At 45.5% G+C, this 20,932-nt stretch overlaps 1 protein-coding gene across 1 annotated transcript; it reads right to left on the bottom strand.

The window, feature by feature from the left end:
* Window positions 1–1,481: 1,481 nt before the first annotated feature.
* On the bottom strand, window positions 1,482–17,853 carry LOC135376887 (uncharacterized). Its single transcript, XM_064609332.1, has 5 exons — window positions 16,904–17,853; window positions 14,690–14,819; window positions 13,489–13,683; window positions 10,318–10,434; window positions 1,482–1,674 (listed from the first exon to the last, which is right to left on the bottom strand). The coding sequence occupies exons 3-5, from the start codon at window positions 13,600–13,602 to the stop codon at window positions 1,510–1,512; spliced, it is 396 nt and encodes a 131-aa protein (XP_064465402.1). The 5' UTR covers window positions 13,603–13,683; window positions 14,690–14,819; window positions 16,904–17,853; the 3' UTR covers window positions 1,482–1,509.
* Window positions 17,854–20,932: the final 3,079 nt, after the last annotated feature.

Below are 20,932 nucleotides of genomic sequence, written 5' to 3'. Positions count from 1 at the left end.
CGTCCGTTCCGCGTGCGAAGGAAAAAGCAGCACAACAGAGATTCAATCAAACATACAAGGTTTATTATTTCCATTATCCCACTGCTACGGAACAGCAGCGCGTCGCACGGGCTATCCGTCAGTGCCACCTGCGCTTCCGGCCCTACTTAAGAGCCCATCGCTTCACTACCCTTGATGCGTTGGCCCAGGAAGCTCGTTCATACCTTTTCGGATAACAGTATTGTAGGATTATCTCCATTGACGCTCGTACTTGTTCGTCTGGGAGCGCTGCCCTTTGCCTTGCCGAATACGAAGACGCCGGACAATTTCAATTTCCCCGAATGTAAGGGACTCCTTGAATTCCAGGCGGAGGTTCGTGCACGAATGGTCAAAGAGTCGGCTCTCGCGTATTCCTCACTTAAGGCTATGAATATCTTGACTGGTTAATAAAGATGTTCCCAACTGTTGTTTCGGTTGCCATGAGCAGGTTCAATTTAACGCAGATTTCGTGTCGCCTTGGGCATTATTCATATGACCTATGTAACAGATAAAATCACACCGAACGTGGCTGAAGAAGAGTCACTAAATAAGCTACGCTTCAGAGTATCGACACTGAGCTCCAAGAGCGAGCATGCGCCATCTTGTCTCGGCACCACGCAACCCACACGCACGCGCAATGCGCACTTTTGCGCACGATGCCATCTGTCGTGCGCGAGTGAAATGTTCCTTTCGTTTGCAAGCACGAGTTCGCGGCATTGAGCTCACCTTGACATCCTCGGGACGCTCTGGTTGACAATACATGGATTATCGCACAACAATCACACACGCTTCTTTATGCCACAGGGAGTATTATGTTAGCAGTCTTTGATCCTCAAATGGGGATGATACCGGTGTAGTGCCGAAACAAGATGGCGGTCCTACTCGCCCTTGAACCTCAGTGTCGATACTCTGAAGCGAAGCTTATTCAGTGACTCTAGGCTGAAGTTGAGTGATGGTCTATACAGTGTCGTGAATAATCAGAGTCACCCGAGTTTTGATATTGGCGAATTTTACGGGAAATGAAAAGGTGCACGGTATTAGAGTTGTGAACTGGACAAGTTGGATGATATACTAGCCTTAAGTAACACGGACCAGTGCGCGGATGACACAGCCACGTTGTACTCCGGAAAATATGACCGTCGCTGGCAAATAACTTGATGGGCGCGTTGGTCCAAGTCCAAGTCCAATTACTCACCCTCGTAGCGCCCCCTATAAAATACGCAAGGAGTTTGACATTGCTTCATCGACACAGTGTTATATATTTATTTGCAAGGTATTTATATCTGCATGACGGATGGTCCTATGATATTAGTTACTCTACTAGAATAGAAGCTAAGAAAAAGTGAAAAGTTTGTTTTCCATAGGTATGCCACAATCCAAATAAAACAATGAACATGCATCAATACGCACGATACAGCCAAGATACCAATTAGAATTGTATGAGAAAATAAAGAAAATAATCTTCGAACAGGACGCAGCTGCTTGCTGCATCTAGCAATTGGTTAAGACAGTGTTCATATATGCCCTGATGTAGTGTATGTCTGCATAGCCCCGCGTGAAGTTGGTGTCCTTGCATGTGTTTCCCGAGTCCAGATAGTTGACGAGGAACAAGACGTAGCCACCTCTAAAGTTGTATAGCCTTTGGGCGTTGCATATCTGGAAAACATCGTAAAGTCAGAGGGTGACGAGGGGTTTTACAAAGGGCAAAAAAATTATACAAGAAATTTACATCACATCACTGGCCCTTTTGTTTGCTCTGCACGACAAGTCAATGCGGAAGCGACACACAGTTTTCGAATATAATGAACGAATATTTAACGAATAGTCCGCGCTTAAAAGAACACGCATAACTGTGCGGACGCAACAACGATGTCGCATTTAACTTTGACATTAGTTTATTTGAACCCCCCCCCCCCCTAACGTGTTGGTCCCCTTGCAGTGGCATGCTTGGGGATGATGTCGGGATCACCGACAAGGTCTGTCTCCATGTCTAGAGAAAACGTCTCCGTGAACTCCCTTTAAAGCTCAGCTACGCCGATTTTCGAGTGTCACAGAATGGAATGGTACTCACACGATGTGTTCATAAGGGAACACTGATTATGTATGCAAAATAGTTATCCCAAACTCCTCGCGGTTTTCCGAAAAAGTGAATTTTTAGTTTCACTGACATCCCGTCTTGTGGCCCGCAAACCCTGTGTCGACGACACATTCGTGGTCTGCCCGCGCTCCGGCTTGTCATGACTTTTGGCTTGGTTTCTTCCGCCAAGCCGGCCAGTTTCTTCTGCCGAGCCGTCTGCTGCGCAGATTCACATTGGGGAAGTGATAAACAGTTCGCTATTAGGGAGCCAGTATATTTCTGGACTTCACTAAACCCACGAGGAACGTGAGTTTTGCCTCCTTCGACTGCAAAGCATTTGCTAGGCCAGTACAGGTGTGGTTCGTGTTCTGTGCTGCGTGCCGAGAATGCGTGAGCATTTTGCTCCCGTCTGCAAGAACACTTCAGCATGCAGTTCCAGTGTTTCAAACCACAATTTTCCGAAAGGCGAAAGAGAAATCTATTGACTGCAACAATCGGTTACAACTTCGACTGTGTGCCACCTTCGAAAGCAGCGATTTGATCAGTTCATCTGGCTCATACGAATGTTACGGAAGCAATGCGCAACTTCTTTCACAAGAAGCCGAAGATGTTTCGTCCGGGATGCTGTGCCAACCTTATCTGCAGCAGGAGATTGCAGGGGCAGGACTGGGCAGCAGATAAAGGTAAGACGGGTAATGTTAGACAAGTCAGTCATGCGGTGCAAATTGCATCACGTAGAAGAGAAAAATACGCTATCTGTTAGTTACTGCTTCATCCTTTAGAGATTACGCCCCAGCGGGTACAGATTTGGAATTGCCTTATTTGTTAAATGATTTCGCAGGCATTCTGGCACCACCGAAAAGCTTGCACTCCTCGTCTCAACTATCACCGTCTCGGGTTCAAGCTGAAGGCTGTCACCAGTGCCAACCAGACGCCCCTTCAAAGTTCATCTGTTTTTGTTGACGGAACAGTGACACCTGGTACTGAGACATTTCATTTTCTGATTAATCAAGTGCATTCCATCACTTGTGCTCGACTTCTTGTGTTCGTATACCATTGCTGTTGCTCGCTAGCTTAGAGCAACCATGCCTGAGGTGCCAGCGCTTTCAGAGTACATTTAAGCAGTATCATCGTATCATATGCACGGCAGCACATCTTGTGTATTTTGAGTAAGGTATGAATACAATGTTGGCTCAGCTGTTGTATTTTGGTCACAAATAAGGTGTTCTTCCAGAGCGCTCAAGGGCAGTTCAAGCAGTTTCATATGTGCAACAACACATACTTTTTCTCAGTTTTGAGTAAGGTAAATCGAAATCTCCCAGTTGATGTCTTTCGGTCATAAATTATGTTTTTCAAGACATTCAAACAGCATCATGTGTGCAACAGTACATACTTTTTCTCAGGTGAAGTAAGGTAAATCTGTCTGCCGTGGTGTTCTGGCAGTGCAGCAGAAGCTTTTGTTGAATTCAAGTGGTCTCATGTATACAAAAACTTGTTTTATGCCTTTCTGTAGCTGCTGTACTAATATTGTGAGTACAGAGACATTCCTGCAGAGCATATTAGAGCATCTTGTGTGCTATTGTTTGTATCATCTGCAGCAGTATATTGATAATGTTAATTATTCAATGACTTCAGCTAACATTTACGTTCTTACTTCCAGGTAAACCTGTCACGCAGATGCCCTACCCCTTGGTATGCATAGTTCAAGATTGTACCGAAACAGTCCACCTGGAGCATTATCCTTCAATTGGCATTACTATCACAACACACCACATACTGCATGTCTATGGTGCGTGTACAATGCATCAAACCTATTCTCAGGTACAGTCCAGCTGGTACGCAATTACAACATGAAACAACTGACACAGAGACCGTAAAGTCATGCCTTTTCCTCCGCGCCTCGGGTTTCATGTTATTATCCTCACATGCAAATCAATTTGCCTGTGCTGTGCAGCATGAGCAAAAGCATATATTGTTTGTGGTCACATGACACGGAACACAAATACAGTGAAACCTTCCTATGTTGGACACCCGCGGTGCAGCCGAAGCGTCTCCTACTTATAGAGGTGTCCGAGTTACAGAATATGACGGCAACAAAAAATGGAAGAGATCACAGCTGTGAGAAATGTCCCCCTTCTTCAATTTAAGGTCCTTAGTGGTACCTGGTGGTGGTTCCTGGTAGTGGTACCTCTACCCACTCTTCACTGATAATTATTACTGATTTTAGTATATTGAATTCCGTTCAGATTCTACTCAATGGCATTACTTCTAGAGCTTTTCGAGCAGCAAGGACTTGTCTCTGAAGCGTCAGCCCACTTCTCATAGCTTTGGTGCAGTGTTTGTTCAAAGGCTCTAGACAAACTGAAGACAAGTGCTCACATAAAGAATTACAATGTAGGCTGACAGCACTTGTTTTTTTTTACTCTAAAAACTAAAGCAACAAAATGCTGAGACCAGTATAGGGGAAAAAAGGGGCAAAAGTCAAGGCCACTGGCTCATTTTGGGATTTTTTGGTGCAAAGATGGGCCGATATTGAGGTAATTTGACCAGGGTTTTCTCCGACTTTGCAGGGAAAACCCTATCCTACTTCCAAGATAGGGAGGTGTTCGACATAGAGAATTTCGTCCCCATGTAGTTTCAATGGGAGCCTGCCCGTGCAATGAAATCATGGGGAGTTGTCCGAGGTAGGGAGGTGTCCGACTTTGGAGGTTTTACTGTACTATAGAGCATTCTACATCATGTAATCTAACAGTTGTTCACGTTTGGATATTTTAACCATGGAATTTACCCTGCATGCACCATACCATGTTCAAACACGAACAACTGCTAGAGAGCAGCATGTACTGTTTCCGTATAGCACTTATGGCTTGCGTCCTGTGATCGGAAACAGTGGTGTCTTTTTTCTGCTACAACCAGTAAACTACAATAAAGGTTTAGAAATACTGTGTCATACCATAAAGCACTATGGGAAATGGCAGTTTGAAAAACTGGAGAAGACTGTCATTAGAATGGGGGACATGTTCTACGGTGAAATTTTTTACAGTGTGTGCTGTACCACGTAATGCACTGCAGGCCTACCACAGTATGGTAACGCTCTGAATACTGATTTGCTCAAAAAAGGAATGTGTGCATTTCTTGTACTAACTTCCCCTTATGCAAGGTTGTAGAAAAATGTTTTCAGCTAATGGGGAGGGAGAGGACATCATTCTGGAGTCTCGTTGACCTACAATGTGTCGTGTGTGAAGGTCATTTTGAAGAGTGTAGGTGGTACAAGAGTGTGTTCCCACATTCTTGGCAGTGTTGACTTATAACCATAATAAGGTAGAGCTTCATTTGTTGCTTCATATATTTGTGTCCTGGCAAAGTATGTACAGATACATCTGTCTCAACATGCAGGTGACAAAACTACTTCTTATGCCAAAACTATGACAAATAGTTGTCTGTTCAGCACCACTACTCATGTGCCAGCCTCCATGACATGTCTGTGACATTCCAAAGTGATTAACATGTCCCATAGATGTGTGCAATGCTGAAGATGACTGTGTACCTTCCATGGATTCTTGATTCAAGAAAAGTACTGTGTGATTTGCTAACAGCGCCTGGCTGTACCTTCACAATTCTACATAAAAATATGTAAAGTTTGCCGAAGGAAACATCATGAAGGTCCATAGCGAAAAACCCTGAGACGAGGGATAGGAAGGGACATACACAATGTCTCAACATAGCGTGTTTATGTCCCTTCTTGTATCTCCTCTTCAGGTCTCGCCATCATGGACACCATCACCAGCTCGCTTCCTGTTGAACCGTTCTTTCAACGATAAGGGTCACTTTCATGGACTGGATGGCAGCCAACATGCTGTTAATAAAAATAATGGAAGGGGCTCAATATGATCCTTAGGCTGTGCGTGGTCATTGCTTTCTGACAAATGGTGACTTAGAATTTCAGGACAGTGCCTGCAGTGGTAGCATTCTTATGTTCTCACCCTTGACGCCCATTGTGTGTCATCGGTCATCTGTAATCTGCTAACATGCACATAGCTAAAACAAAGTATATTTGTATTTCTTTGAATACAGTTCGTACAGCACATTGTTTTTTACATGTTCTTTGGAAAATATAAATAAAAAATTATCTACTCTGCAAGTCTCCTGTCAGCTCTACAGAGCAGCTTCGAATTTCACTAGAAGCCACGTGTGAAACCTAGACCAACCTAGTGGTGAAGGTCCATATAGGTAATAGATAGATACTATTATTATTATTAGATCATAGGTCAGGCTTAGGTCCTGGTTGGTAGCAACGCATTTGAATCTTATTAAAAATTGGTGCAGGAGGTGACCAACATCACTACATACACTAACTGACTCTCACAAATTTTGTGGTGTTATACTTTTGAAACAACATTAATACGCTGCAGTGGTCTTTTCTCCTTTGTTCCCTTTAACCTAGAAATATTAGGTCTTCGGCATCACCAGCCTTAGTTGTTGAGCATGCAGTTATTTACGTTGAGCACTGCAGTTTCATATTTGTTTCTCTGGACAAGCAAGCCCGCTTCCCCATTTTGATAAGAGTCTTTCAGCTTTGACAGGGCATTTGTGGACAAGGAAAACATTTGGACTATTGTGTATTTTGCTATGAAGTGCACCGTACAAGGCAGAGGACACCATCAACCATTTCTACCAAGGTTATTAAATTTGTGATGAAGTACATATACCTTTTGTCACTGACTAATTTGGTGGCAAAGTTACTTGAGTGGCAGTTGTGCAATTTTAAGCACATGTTTTAAAAAAAATAGGATATGGGAAGTGCTGACTGGTTGAACATGTGGAGTACCCAATATAATAATTGGGGGTTTACGTCGCGAGACAACTGAGTGTAGGATACACAGCACAGTGTAATGTTCCTTATTCTGGCAATGTTAGCATGGTTCAAGAAGTGGGAAATGTTGCACTACCCTTAATAACATCTGTTGGGCCCAGCAAACAGGATACACATACCCTGATCTGAAGACACTATGCCTAACTCAAAAGCAATATGAGATCAACCCGTACGTGTTTATTTGCGAAACTATTATGAATGAAATATGGCCTGTGTGGTATAGAACAATGCGCACACTCAAGTAAACATGCAAAAAATACGTATAAGGGCTCTCGACCTACATGCCGCGATGCGCTCTACGAGATAAACAACACACTACAAAACTACATCCAACACTTTTTGTGCGGGGCAGCTCTAATGAGCACTTTCATATAACCGACGAATGATTCAACGAATGCAGTTCGAGTGGTCACGATACATTCCTACGTCGTTCATTGCAGTCGCGCTATGATGCTGCACAATATATGTATCTCGTGTAACAAGCCTGGCAATCGCACGATGTGCATGGGCAGAAATACGGCCTTCTTTCTTTGAAGACCAGTCCTCTGCAGGTATGTTCTCAAACAATCACCAAGTCTCGCGTTGTTTCTCAATCGCTCCCATTCCAGCACTTGTTGTAAAAGCAGCAAACGGGCTGACGTGAATGGCAGCTGAACGGTTGAACTGCGAAGTTCTCGAGCACAAAATCACAATTTCACGCCGAAAATGATGTTGAGGTGAGTTCGCGGTTGTTGTTTCAATCGTTCAATAGTTCTCGGGATTACCTCGGACGAAACGCTCATCGTAGCCGGCGGCCATAACTGGATTTCCTCGCAAACGGGAGAAGACGCTAGGGAAGTCAGAGAAAGCCTCCGCTTTCATCCAATCAGACGCACGATTCTCTATCTACGTAGATGGAGCAGGTTTATCCCATCTACGTCACAAAAATGGCTGCGCCCATGGCTTGTTTTGGTTCCTTTGATGAATTAATTTTCGTAATAGGAAGACAAAATTGAGAAACGAAGGTGCGTTTCGGGGGCAGTTGGATGTGCTCGTTCTGAATATCACAACCGTTTCAACACATCGGGAAATCGGCGTAGCTGACCTTTAAGAATGACTGTGGTGCCGTCGATAACTTTTGTTGGTGCAGTAAGGCCAATGGTATCTTCAACAAAGAGAACAGCCTTCGTATCGCGGACTACAGCAGTGCAGTGATTTCGCTCAAGTACCAGAAAACCCGGGCTCTGTACTACTCTACACACGGCACAAGAAAGAATAAATCAATTGGAGTACAGCACAATGTGTGCTTGTGTCCGTGCGTGTCCGTGTGTGTGTGTGTGTGCGTGAACCTAACAGACACCCTATCCTATCGCTTTCATAGTACTCTGTACATGCACTAAAATGCATGTTTCGGGAAGTGTGTGTGTCAGGGCTAGCGTCATTTGAAGGAACATCGAAAAAGACTGTTGTTACGAGCGACACACAAACCGCGGCCTGACCTGAAGCGCGGACAAAATAGCATCAATGCAGACGAATTGATGAAGCAAGTCCTTACTAGAATGCCTGATTTAGGGCGAAGGAGGAACGGCGACACCGAGGTGTCGTCTCAAACTGTGTTCCAAACTGCATGGAGCAGAGCATGAGGGCAGAGCTACGGATCTGATGTTATGCACACGACACTCAGTCGATTACAACTCAGTGGGAAGAGGGCGCGAGATGGAAGAGTGAAGAGGTTCACAGTCTTGTGGCGTGGTCCCAAGGACACTCAGCGCCCTCTCCCGTGGTACCAAGGTATCGCCTGCGGTACGGTTGTCTCACATCAGCCCCCCGTGGTTTAAACCAGGTGTTGCTAGGACACGTGCAGGATATGGTCCACGTTTAAATAGAATATCGGAACAAGATGTTCGTGGGCAATCAAGGTAATATAGGCTGCACAACTACCGACAGGCGATTTCGCCAACGGTGTCTCGCGAGCAGCACATTGAAGCTTCTAGTTTGTCCCCGTGTTTCAGCCTGACAGCGCTTACTTTCCGCAATGCTGACTAGGTGCTGCTGCCTCATATTTCAGAACAACAATTGTATTCGCGAAGACGAGCTTTAGTCGATGATGGGGTATTTAATGGCCGGTGGCAATACTCTGCCTCATTGCTGGTGGCGATGTGTGGAATCAAAAACTGAGTGCGTTGGTGGGCTGGGTTTGGCCATAGACCAAGCAATTTTGATAGAGAGTGGGCGAGGTGTGCGCTTTAACCGCGATCCGCATCCGCTTCGCGTCCACGAGCGAAAGTTCTTCAACGTTCTGATGAACAAAATGAACAAGACGGGCGCTGCGAAGCCATGGAGTTTCCCGATTTGCCCGAAGGACCTGGAGTTTCGGAGAACGTGGGGAGGTTGCCCTCGTCACGTCGCTGGGGGACAAGTTGATAACACCTGGCGCGATAAGCGTTCGCGCGAAAAAGAATACAAGAAACAGGTGTTCATCTCAAGTTAAACCAGTCGGCTAGGGGCACATCAGCGCGACATTTTTTCTCTCTTCTTTCTGGGCGGGACTTTGAAGCATTTCGGTGGCTGCTACGCGAGTGCCGTAAAATCGCGGACTTAGTACTACATTCATACATATAATACATACATAATACGCGGACGTAATACGCCGTTTGAGCTACAAATCCTGGTTAAATATACATTGCTTGTTGTTAGTGCACACGCTTTAATTGGCGCAAAGTTATGCAAACATTTAATTATTCTTCTGAATACAGTTTACCCCTCATGTCTAAGCTATATACGAGCGCACCTATCTCTGTTGTGTATTTTTGTTAAAATTGCATTTAAGTTTATGAAATCCGGTAAAACCAGTGTCAAATGTAATTGTCACTGCCCTTTTACCGCTGCTAAACTCACATGACGATATTTATACGATGAAGTGAGAAAGTACCACATAATTACTAGAAAAATCACAAAATTCTGAAACGATTCTGAAAATTCTGATAACACCTTGGAAACGACCGCAGTTTAAATGGGCTTATTTTTCTTTCTGTACTCTAACGTTTTACCGTTTGTGTTTAAAAGCACACTGAAACAAAACAATTACGATCAGATCAAGACTGTCCAATTCGTACAAACGCTACACAAAGAATTCGCTAAAGGCGTCCCGACACGTCATCCCAGGTTATTCCAGATAAACGTACAACACGCTTGTTTGCACCGATATGGCCCTACACTGGGTCTTCCACGGAGAAGAGCAGAATCGAAACTGGTACTGATACTGATGCGACTGAGACTGATACATCACAGCACGCCTTGCTGCCACATATAATCTATGTCCAACACGTCTTGACATCAACGTATGTCAATAATATGTGAAGTGAATTACCTTCATCCTGTATGTGACGTTTGTGTCGAACATGTAGATTTCAGTTCGGGACAGAAATTTTTTAGCAACATAATTAGTCATGCTGCGCTTCTCAAGTCCAAATTTTCGCGTGCAGTCCTGAAAGAAGATTATTTTAGTAAGTCCTGTACTTGATATATTGAGACATTGAAAAATTTGTATTTGAAGTTGATGGAATGCGTGAGCTGTGAATTTTTTTCATGGTTTTATGCGTGACACCTTAGCAGTGAGCGGAGACTTATGTTCTACCTCGTTGGTGGACGAATGCGCTAGCAGCAAGCGGTGCTTTCGGTAATGCATGATTGCTCCAAGTGCCACGCTGGTGGAATTTACGCTGTTGTAATTGACATCATACACCGCGCGAAATACATCAGTGCTGGAGTGTCAAGACCGGTGAAATAATACCCAAGAGGCAATTCTCCCGCGTAGATTGGTTGATAAAAACTACCAAACGGGCTCCTAAGGTAATCGGTTCGAACTTATGTTTGCGGTGGGAAGTCATTTATACAGACCTCCGCCGAAGGCCTCCAAGATAATTCGCGACACCTCCCGAATTTGTTTCTTTATCACCTCCTTCAGGGGATAATGAACATCCAGCAACTTATACAGCGTCAGCTGTTAAAGGGGCACTAAGGTGATGGCCTTACGTCGTCTACAACACTGCAGAATGAAAGCGATGTTTTCACTCTAGAAGGAATATGTGAAGGACGCGTGTGACATGTAATGTGCGTGATACCAAAGCTTTTACTGTTTAAGAAAATCAGATCAAAGAGCGAAATCAGCGCAACTCTCCCCTTCATCTAAAAGCTAACCTCCATGGAGCAAATGTCGTCAACTGCGGATGGACACGGGGCCAGACAATCAACGCGCTCTTCCTCCAGAAAATGTGCTCGAGTTACGCTGCCATGTGCTCTGTGCATGGTAGTACCGGCCTCTGTGACACAATCGGTAGAGCGTTCGCCTTCTGGTTGCCAGATCCCTGGTTCGATCCTGGCCGTGGACGCCAGCTACTTGGTAGCAGGGTACAAGTTGAGCGTGCAGGGCCAGTCTTCCACGATGGCGCTAATTACGGGGTCGTGTGTGCTGAGCTTTCATCGCACGTGAAAGTACTAATCCACAGGCCAACAGGTGTGCCATCGCTCATGATCTCAGTTGTATCGCGATATAATTATATTACTTATTTGATATTATGATTATTATTTCGCCGTTGTCGTCTGATCTCGTGAATCGTCTTGCTATGGGGTGTTGTCTTCTGCTCTGTCTCGCTTACTGCACCCCTAGAACTCTGGCATTATCTGCCAAATAATACCCCTGCAAAAAAAAAGGAAGATGGAAGAAGGGTTGTGGCGTTCTTCACGAGAGGCCGATGGGAAGAGTTTTTTTTTTTTTTTTTTGTGGCACGCGAGATTGAAAGCTCATGCGCTCCAGGATTCCACGCTGCAGTTGTGGTTCTTGGAGCGAGTGTGTGTCCTAGGGCATGTAATCCTAATATTTTGTTCTCTCGACATACTCCTATTTCTTCTCGAGTCCTTGTAAGTAATCACTACTCTATCCACCAACAGACATCGTATGATGATCCGTTTCAACCATTGTATTATAGGAACGTTAAACAGTCGACGATGATAATTATGTTACGTCTGCGTAGACGTCTCTTCGTAGGAACTCCCATGTATGTGGTTCTGGATCAACTATACTGGCCATGATCCTACGAGATGAGGGTGATCGCCGGATGCGTCAAGATATCATGATTGGTAAACAGCATGAATCAGCTCACATCGGTAGGCTAGGTTCGCAGAAAAAGAACAAAAAATCAACCTGCTTTTTGCCCACTGGTATACGCGTACAACATACAATAGCATTCTGCAAGTCGAAGCGCTTTCATTCATGTGTGTGCAGCCAAGCTCCAAAAGTTGCCATAGGCATCGTGCAGACACAGGGCGTTTGCTTGCCAACAGGACCACTTCAGTGCACCCTTTAGTGCCAGTTAAAATCGGGTCGAATGCAGTGGCTGCAGGCTTTCACGTTTGCCGCTACGATCCTAATTTTCAGTCATCCCATTTGGATCCGAATGGCGGCACATCTGCCAACTCTACACGTACGCGAATGCTCCAGAGAAGCATCCCTCCGTAGTACCGTCGGATATGAACGATATCACGTCGGACGCGCAGTGCAATCAATGAGTGACGAGCCACATTAGGGAGAGGGCAAACCGAGAAGGCAAACAGCGTCTGCTTGGATGATGGCAGCCAAGATCTCGCGGCATTTCTTTTTTTTTTGTTGTTGTGGTATCCTATCATATTTTCCAAGGGGCTCCCTACAGAGTCCCCATAAGAATGTTCCCCCGAAGTCGGTCCAGGGCGCATAACATACACGCTGTCCTCCATTCCGTCAATCATTCTCCCTTCAGCATTTGTCCACGTCTGTGTGGCGCGGATAACAGCAAAGCTTCTTCGGGGAAACACACAAACAGGAGAAACACACATGAGGCAGTTTGAGTCCAATCAATGATCAGCATCATGATATTCAGCTACTTAAGGCAATCGGGACCTTGGGTTATGTTTCCGAACCGTTATCAAAAGGATCCTCCAATCTGCTGTGTTTCCCAGTTTCCCGATGCGGCGAGATAAGAAATAAAGTAGAGCTGCGAATTGCACAGGCCGTGGGTGCCCATCTTTGTGACTCCCCGGTTACCCCGGGAAGCAGCATTAGTTGTCTCAGGCCGACTTCAGGGGGAACAGTTCCATCATCCCTCAATAAAGTGTCGGAAATCCCAGATCGAACCTCAGAGGACACAATCAGTACTAAGATTATAACAGACTCCCCCTCCTGAGCGCCAACTTTGCTAGCTGTGCTTTTCACACTACTCATTTTGTAGCGGTGACGCAGCTGTTTCTATCAATTACTTTTCGAAGCAACGCGATACACTCGACGACGAACAGGGACAGCGTTGAAGACAGTGGACTAGCTGACTTGCGTACTGTCCCCCGTCCTCGTTCGTTCATTAGTCGTCAACAATTAATAGTTGCGCTAGTTTTGCACGGAAGCGCTACACAAGGTAAGGTAGTTTTGCAAGCTCCTCGCCAACGTGCAGTTTAGCGGGCTCCGCGAGTCCCCTTTATGTTTGTTGTGAACCAGTCTCAAGGTGTTGCTTACCCAGTTAAACCAAAGGTTCAGTGTATTGATTTGGCATTTCTGGCATTGCTGATTGCTGACTAGATCCATATTGTCATTGGCCAAGCCCCTGGGTATACCCCTGTAGGTGATCATGTAGCGGACGCAGGTGAAGGAAAGCAATAATGGCAGGTCGGAGGGAAGCTGGACGGTCTTGATGAGCTCCAACGACTGGACCTGCATGATAACGAACAAGTTTGAAAGAACCGCAGGGCACGAAAAGTGCTTTAGCAAGGCTTTGCTTTTCTGTGTCAAATCCCTACTGTGACAAATTGGTTTCGAATCTTGATATGCGGTGTAATACCTTGCGCCATGCGCCTCCCGACGGCGTTGCTGCTCAAAGGTTATCCATCCTCTCCAAACAGGGTCACTTGTCATGAATTCTTACTGGACACTTACATACTGGTGGACATTTACAAGCAGAAAAATCCTAGGAATTAAGCTTAGTTTGGTTTCCTTAAGTAGATTACGTAGTAGCAGCAGCAGGGTATCAGCAGAGCTATGCGTAGGTACACCAAGGGACCACAATTAAGCATATTTCTTGAAGTATCGTTGCGGTGTCTGCAGAAATTGCTCTCGCAACTGTACTTGCAAACAATCCCTCTAACTCCCCCATGATTGTCTCTGTATAACCCATTCGAATGCACGGAAGCCGAATTTTTCGTTAAAAGTATAATTTCTTCTAATTTCCGCCGTGTTTGTTTGGGTTTGACCCACTGGCTGCTGTCATGGTCTGCTACAAGAATTTCATCCGTCGATAGGAAACCGGTACAGTACCAGCACCAGTATTTTTGCAAGTACGACGCAGCGAACACAGTGAAGTACAACAACTAAAAACAGCAGGAAATGCTCCTGCACCCACGTAGTAATTCGCAACAGACTTAAGGCAATGCTCTCGTGAAGTCGGCATATCTCACGCGGAGCAAAATAAAGGATGGTTACCTTGTTGTAGAGCATTTGCTGCAACGCGTAAAGACTGATACAAAAGGGAGGCCGCATCACGACATTTAGATATTTTATTTGGTCGCAGGGTAAAGGATTACGGGAAGAAAAGAAATACGGTAACTAGCACGGTTTGCAGTCGTTAGCAAAGTGATGTCCAGGTATGTATGTCAACTGTTTTACAATGGCGCAGAGAAGACAAGTTAGAGCGTAACACTACAGCATAGAGGTTCTTCCTTACGAACGATGGCTGACCGATGACATTGGCTAGGTGTGTCCACAGTTATGGTGCGTTAAGCCGACAGCTTGGAACACCTACGATTTCTTCTCTCTGAGATGTTCGGACGAGTAGCGCATCTGGAGATAGTTCCCTGGAAGAGAAAGCGTAAAGGGTCCGTGCATTTGTTCACGATGGGTCGTCACAGGACGTATATAGATTTAATATAATTTTCTTACTCTGTTGCAGCCTGACACTGAGACACCCGAAAATTACAAAAACTTTGAAGCGCGGGAAACGTGCACTGATACGCTAGCACTGCTGTCGTTCATCATAGTGCGAATTCCAACATATCAGGCGTTTCGTTTCGTGGGGACGACGATGGAACGATGGATGCCAACTGGTGGAACATGTCGTGGACATGGACACAAAAAACATGGACAACAACTTTATTTTGAGGTCATGAACGGGGAGTTTCATCGCCAGCGGCGATACTCTATCCTATTGCTGGTGGTGATATGGGGAATGAAATAATGAGCACCTTCACAATAACGATCGAAGTCATATGGTGTCTAAAAAGAGCACAGCGTTGGTTGACTAGATTTAGACAGGGACAAGCAATTGTGTGTGTGTGTGAGAGAGAGAGAGAGAGAGAGTGTGAGTCCAGCTGATTAGGAGACCCATGGAGTGCTGTTCTATAAGGTTGGTAGTGTAAAATGACAAAAGGAGGAAAACAAGGACACAAGGTGGAAGCCAGGGTTGCAGTGTGGGCAGACTGCTATTGGAACAGATTCGTGTGACTCGTACGTGAGGTAATAATGAACCCAGCTGTTTCGCTAGTGTAGTGCCTAGTCTTGCGATTGGCCCGACGGGCTTCCCGGTGTGAGCGAGAACAAAGGCTTCCACAATTGGCGCTCAATGCGGGGACCGAGCCCACGACCTCGAGATTTAGAGTATCGTTCTCTACCGAGTGAGATATTCGGGTCTCTTCCGGGAGCCAACCCCGAGCAGCTGCCGCCGCTCTTTTGCTCCCCCGGGCTCCCCCAAAGACACCCCCCTCCAAATGGTCTGCCAGAAAGGCCAAACAAGCCAGAAAAGCTGCAAATATGGGTGCCCCAAACCTCATGCGGGACACCGATATCCCCGGAGACAAAAAGGTTGGGAATATATCCGCTTTCGTGGACTGGCTCTGGAGTCTCAACACCAAGTCGACCCTGCACCGTGGCACCTTTCTCAAGAGGATCAGAGACTGTTGTGGCTTTCTTGGTCTCGAAAGTGAACCGGTGTACCCATCGACGCGCATCTCTCCATAAAAATAAACACCCAAAGAAACAAAAACAGTAGCTGCACTAGCCCCGGGAGCAGCCAATTCTGATGTGGACACGGCCCTGGCAGTCTTACGACGCAGTCTTAGGACGGTGGGAACTTGGTGGAAGAGCACAAGTCTCTCAGACACGCTGTCTTCTGCGAGGGACGTTAAATGTGGTGCGGCGTGTGTCGGGTTTTCGGCGCACTATCAACCTGGCAAAATTAATCGACATACCCGACCACTGTGGCGTCGCTCACAGTCACAGTAGTCTCGCGAATGAAGGCCCCGGATTTTTGAAATTATGAGGGAAAAAAGGCATTTTCGGATGTCTATCACAGAAGGCGGATATGGCTGCTGCAGTAATGCAAGCGGTGAAACGCCGACAAACACAGTGCACAGTGCAGTGAAGTCTGAGCCCCTCTTTTCTGTCGGGATTAAGCGCGACATTTTTCTTTTCTCCACAGTGCTGGCGATGGCCACATTTGCAAGTAGGGTACGGGATTGATATCCCTTAGCATGGAATTTATAGTCTCTGCTATTCCTGCCTAGCAATGGGCCGCACATGCAGCAATCTCAATTATGGGATATGCTTCCGTGTCTCAAGGCCTCAACGTCACCCTACGAGGTCGCATTGACAAAGATTACGCAAAGGATTGCGTACGCATGTGAGTGACCTAAAGTGCATCACGGTGGTAGCCATCGCTGCACTATCACATCGTGAACTGCCTGACTCCCAAGCTCTGCTTGATAAACGGTTACCTCGTGCTCGTCGTACAAGATTGTAGGGCAAGTGATTGGGGCTGTTGTCTTCCGAGTAAAGTTGACAGATAAGCGTGTGATAATCAACGGCGTGTGCGCTCACTTCGAAGCCCGTCATTAACTATCATCTCTATAGAACTGGTTAATGTAACAGATGACATTTTACTTACCTAGCATACCGTAGCAGCTGCGATCTCATTTCGTCATTGATGGTATCCGCTGCGTCGTAGACGGCAGGTATCACACCGATAATATGTAAACCTCTCGTCTGCATCTGGGTTTGTTGGTCGCGCAAACCCTGTGGAAGGCAGAGAAGGCATATTTCTTCAGAGCCATGTCGTTGATCGAAAGCCCAGCCCCGGACCGGCAGACAGATGTCATGGGATATGGAAATACTCCGAGGCACATTTAACATATGTTACTATTTGCCATAGGACCTGTGTTGAAGAACAGTAAAGTTCAGCTTAAGCAGATAACGGTCGTAACCTGATATCGGTGCCATCCGCGCCATCTGTTGATCTATTTGTGCATCCACGTCTGTTTCGTCCTCTCTATATATCTCTGCTGTGTTTGAACCCTCCCATCCAGGCGATTTACATAAATCAGGTCTGGGGCCCTATCCTCGTCAAAACTAATCGACCTCGATTACTTTACGTCACAAGCTGTAGGGCGGGGCTGCCACGAAATACTCCGTCCTTAGATCCCGACCGTTGAACTGAAATTTATACCTAGTTTTCCTCCGCAGCCTCTCGGCGGCAATCTCGGACGGTGACCCTACGTCATTTTGATGTAACAATGACGTAAAAGATTAGCTTCAATGCTGAAATGTAGCGAAATATGGTCGATTACTTTGAGCGGCGACGGGTTTCGTGATGCATGTGCAGTTCCATTTATTGTGTTGTATAAAGTCTATGTGCTCCGTCAAAACCAAAAATTCATATCTTTCTTCGTTTTTCTTTAATAATGAATGAAAAGCACCGCTGCACAACGCGCTTCACCGCGTTAACACAGTTCCTCCGTGCGGATCGCCGCCTCGGATGCATGAGAGTGGCGCGTCTTTCGAAGCGTCGTCAAGGCACCGTACAAGTAACCAAAGTTCAGTTTGTTGAGTAAAACTTATTTGCTGTACCATTACCACGCCCACAGCTCACGAGCAAAAGAAGCATAAATGCCACTTATTATTTAGCATATCGAGCACACGAACACAGAAAAATATATAAAAAGCTCATAAATAATGCTCAAGATTTAAAGCACGAACCGATTTCTCATTAACGCGTTTACGTCTCGTGCCACACTGTCCGTTCGACCCTTTGCATGATCCTTTGCGGTTTTATCGCTTTGTTGCCTGCCATCAGCGCTATCTTACGGGCACATACCGCATTATAAATGCTAAGTGTACGGTCACGCTGTCACACAAACATTGCCGTCTCGAACACGTGTACGTCATGAAAAATGACAAAAGAGCAAGAAAGGAAATTACGAGCGTGCTTTTCCGAGGATTCTCCACGAAATTGTTTTACGCCGGTGCAGTTTTCAGTTTCCAATACCAAAGAACCCAAGCAACAAGGCACAATTATCAGGAGGAAACAGTGATAAGGCGGGTCGCTTTCCACGATAACACGTTGGGCCATTGGTTGATAAAAGGTGTCAACCACTTTTAATATTCACGCCTTTTTGGATTGTGCACCAATGGCTGAAGAGATTTAAAATAATCGAGGTCGATTACTTTGACCAGGATAAGGCCCCTTGTCTGGTTCTTATGTTCCGCGGTACACAAACCGTGCACCGGTGACGGCTAGGTGTGAGTGCTCCGAAAGCGCGTTAACGCCCACAATTTGGCCTAGATGTGTCATACAGTTGCTTGAGCCTCAGGGCTCCGCACCAGGAGTTCGCAAGCTTCGCTTTGCAGAACACCCTTTGAAATTCGATCGCTGAGAGATACTGAAGGTACAGTGGAGCTATTACATACCTCAAGCTTGCAGAGTTACAAGCTTTCAGAAAAGCGTACAGGTTTGCTATTGACTTTACAGTTCCTTTAAAATAAATATATGGAAGGAGTGTCAACCGGACCTCGATGGAGTTGGGGCCACCCCAGCATGGCTTTGAAATGAGTTCGTCTGCGCAACGATGGTTATTGGTAATAACACACGCTGCGCGTTTTTATTTTTTTTTATTTTTTCTAATTCAAAATGATCCCTCGCTGGGTTAGCGTATTCCAAATGTTGGAGGACATGTGGCTGACACGCTCATTCCTCGGTATCTTTGTGTTGTCCTAAATTTCCGCTTGTAAAATGAAGTGTCTTACTAACTCTGAATACTTGCACTTGCATATTAGTCTTTTTCAACGCTTTGAGAGACTTCTCAATTCAATTTGCAATTTAGGTTATTAAGTGTTAGCACAAAGACAAACTTACTCTTAGTAATAGCAAGTGTTAGCACACCGATGACGAGGTAACCGCCAATTTATCGAGCCTAAAGGAACCCCAACCAGAAAGCACGACTCAGAATAATATCCGTTGATAGGTTGCAGTGTACGCCTTAGTCTACGGGGCTACCCGTAGCGGATTACTAACACTCGCACGTGCTTAACGCCATTTTTACGCCACTGTTCTGTTCTCAGCAGATCGATTTGTCGTAACTTAACGTCATTAACCCTAACCCAGTCACGCACTACATAATCTGATACATGAGCCGATGATTTTGGCAATGTTTTACATAAATTAAACTAAAAGTGGGCCTAATACCCATCCCCGTGGGAAAACACATGGGATGCACTTGGTGGTAGTTCATTAATTACAACAGTCTTTTTCCCGTTACTCGGACAATCTTTCATCCAGGCGAGGACCAATAACTAAGCTTACGAAGATAATTCGTTCAAAAAACAAATTATGGTTTACTGGGTCCAACGCTTTTCTGGGGGCTGAGCAACTCTTCTGGTTCTTTCATGAACACTGTAGCACGGGACACTTGGACGCAAGCACTCCTACAGATTTGGGCTTATGGTGGTCATACACAATGCGACTTAAATGAACGACAATGGAAGATACATATGGTGAGTATAGTACAAATGGACTAAAAAGTAAGTGAATATACTTGTTTACCGAGTACAATGAGGCAGACAATATTCAAGAAAGTCTACGTTACTATCTATATGCACGCTAATGACACCGCACAATGAGACCTCAACTAGGCACAGGGAAGTCATAATCATCCATATGACACGTCTTGCTTCAAACGAACGGGTCGCAATCCACTTCCAGTCACCTCGTCTCTAGAGTGCAATTTTAATCTTCATGGGCCTCTGTGCACAGTATCGAAAAATTGCACGCGAAATAGCGGTGTAGCCTCAAGCCACATGTATTACCAAATTTCCCCTCTGCAAAACAACAACACGTCGCTCCCTACGAACCAACAAGGGAGAAAGCATCGGTAAAGGAACATCACGGCTGTGCGGGCCTATCATAGTCTTACGTCGCATTTATCCTGTGAGTGTGTCGCCTTCTCACTGATCTGCTAAGGGAGAAAGAGGGCGTCAAGTAGACTGTAGGCAACTACGGAATATAGCAGTATAGGTTTCACAGATGGGTTTCCTGCCGTCTCTTTAAGTGGATTCCTCCACTAGCTATCCATCGTGGACCTCCTACAGGATATAGCCTAACTACCCGATTGGGCGATCTGGATTGGGTCCCCCTTCACAGCGACGTTACATGTTGGAAGAAAGCTCATCATGTACTTGCCTTGAAGAAACTAATTATGTCGTCTATTTGTGCGTCGTTGTTAGAAGTGAAAAGTTTGATGTTGAGTTGCGCAAAATGGGGCAAATTGTTTCTCCCGAACCACGCCAGATTATCCCTTCCATTCGTCGTCTGTAAGTCTTGAAGTGACTTGCTAGGTACCCTGGGAAACATAAAATCATCATGAAGACACTACACTAAGGAGACCTCAGCTACTATATAACGGCACTGTATAACATTATACACAAACATCTCGTCATAGTACATGTATGACGAACGTATGTACCAAACATCCCCTAAACATGTATCATCATACAGTGCTGGTCACTCTGCTTATACACCAGTTAAAATGTTTTAAAACACGTATGTATAACCAGTGTGACAGTGTGGACTGTTTGACAACATGTTGTGATAAACACGACGATGCATTGGGGCACTACGGAAAAACGGTGATGGATAAGTTGG

Source organism: Ornithodoros turicata, chromosome 1 (genome assembly GCF_037126465.1).
Source record: "Ornithodoros turicata isolate Travis chromosome 1, ASM3712646v1, whole genome shotgun sequence".
Classification (NCBI taxonomy): domain Eukaryota; kingdom Metazoa; phylum Arthropoda; class Arachnida; order Ixodida; family Argasidae; genus Ornithodoros; species Ornithodoros turicata.
The sequence above is the reverse complement of the archived record's forward strand: the minus strand, read 5'-3'. Positions and strand labels throughout refer to the sequence as shown.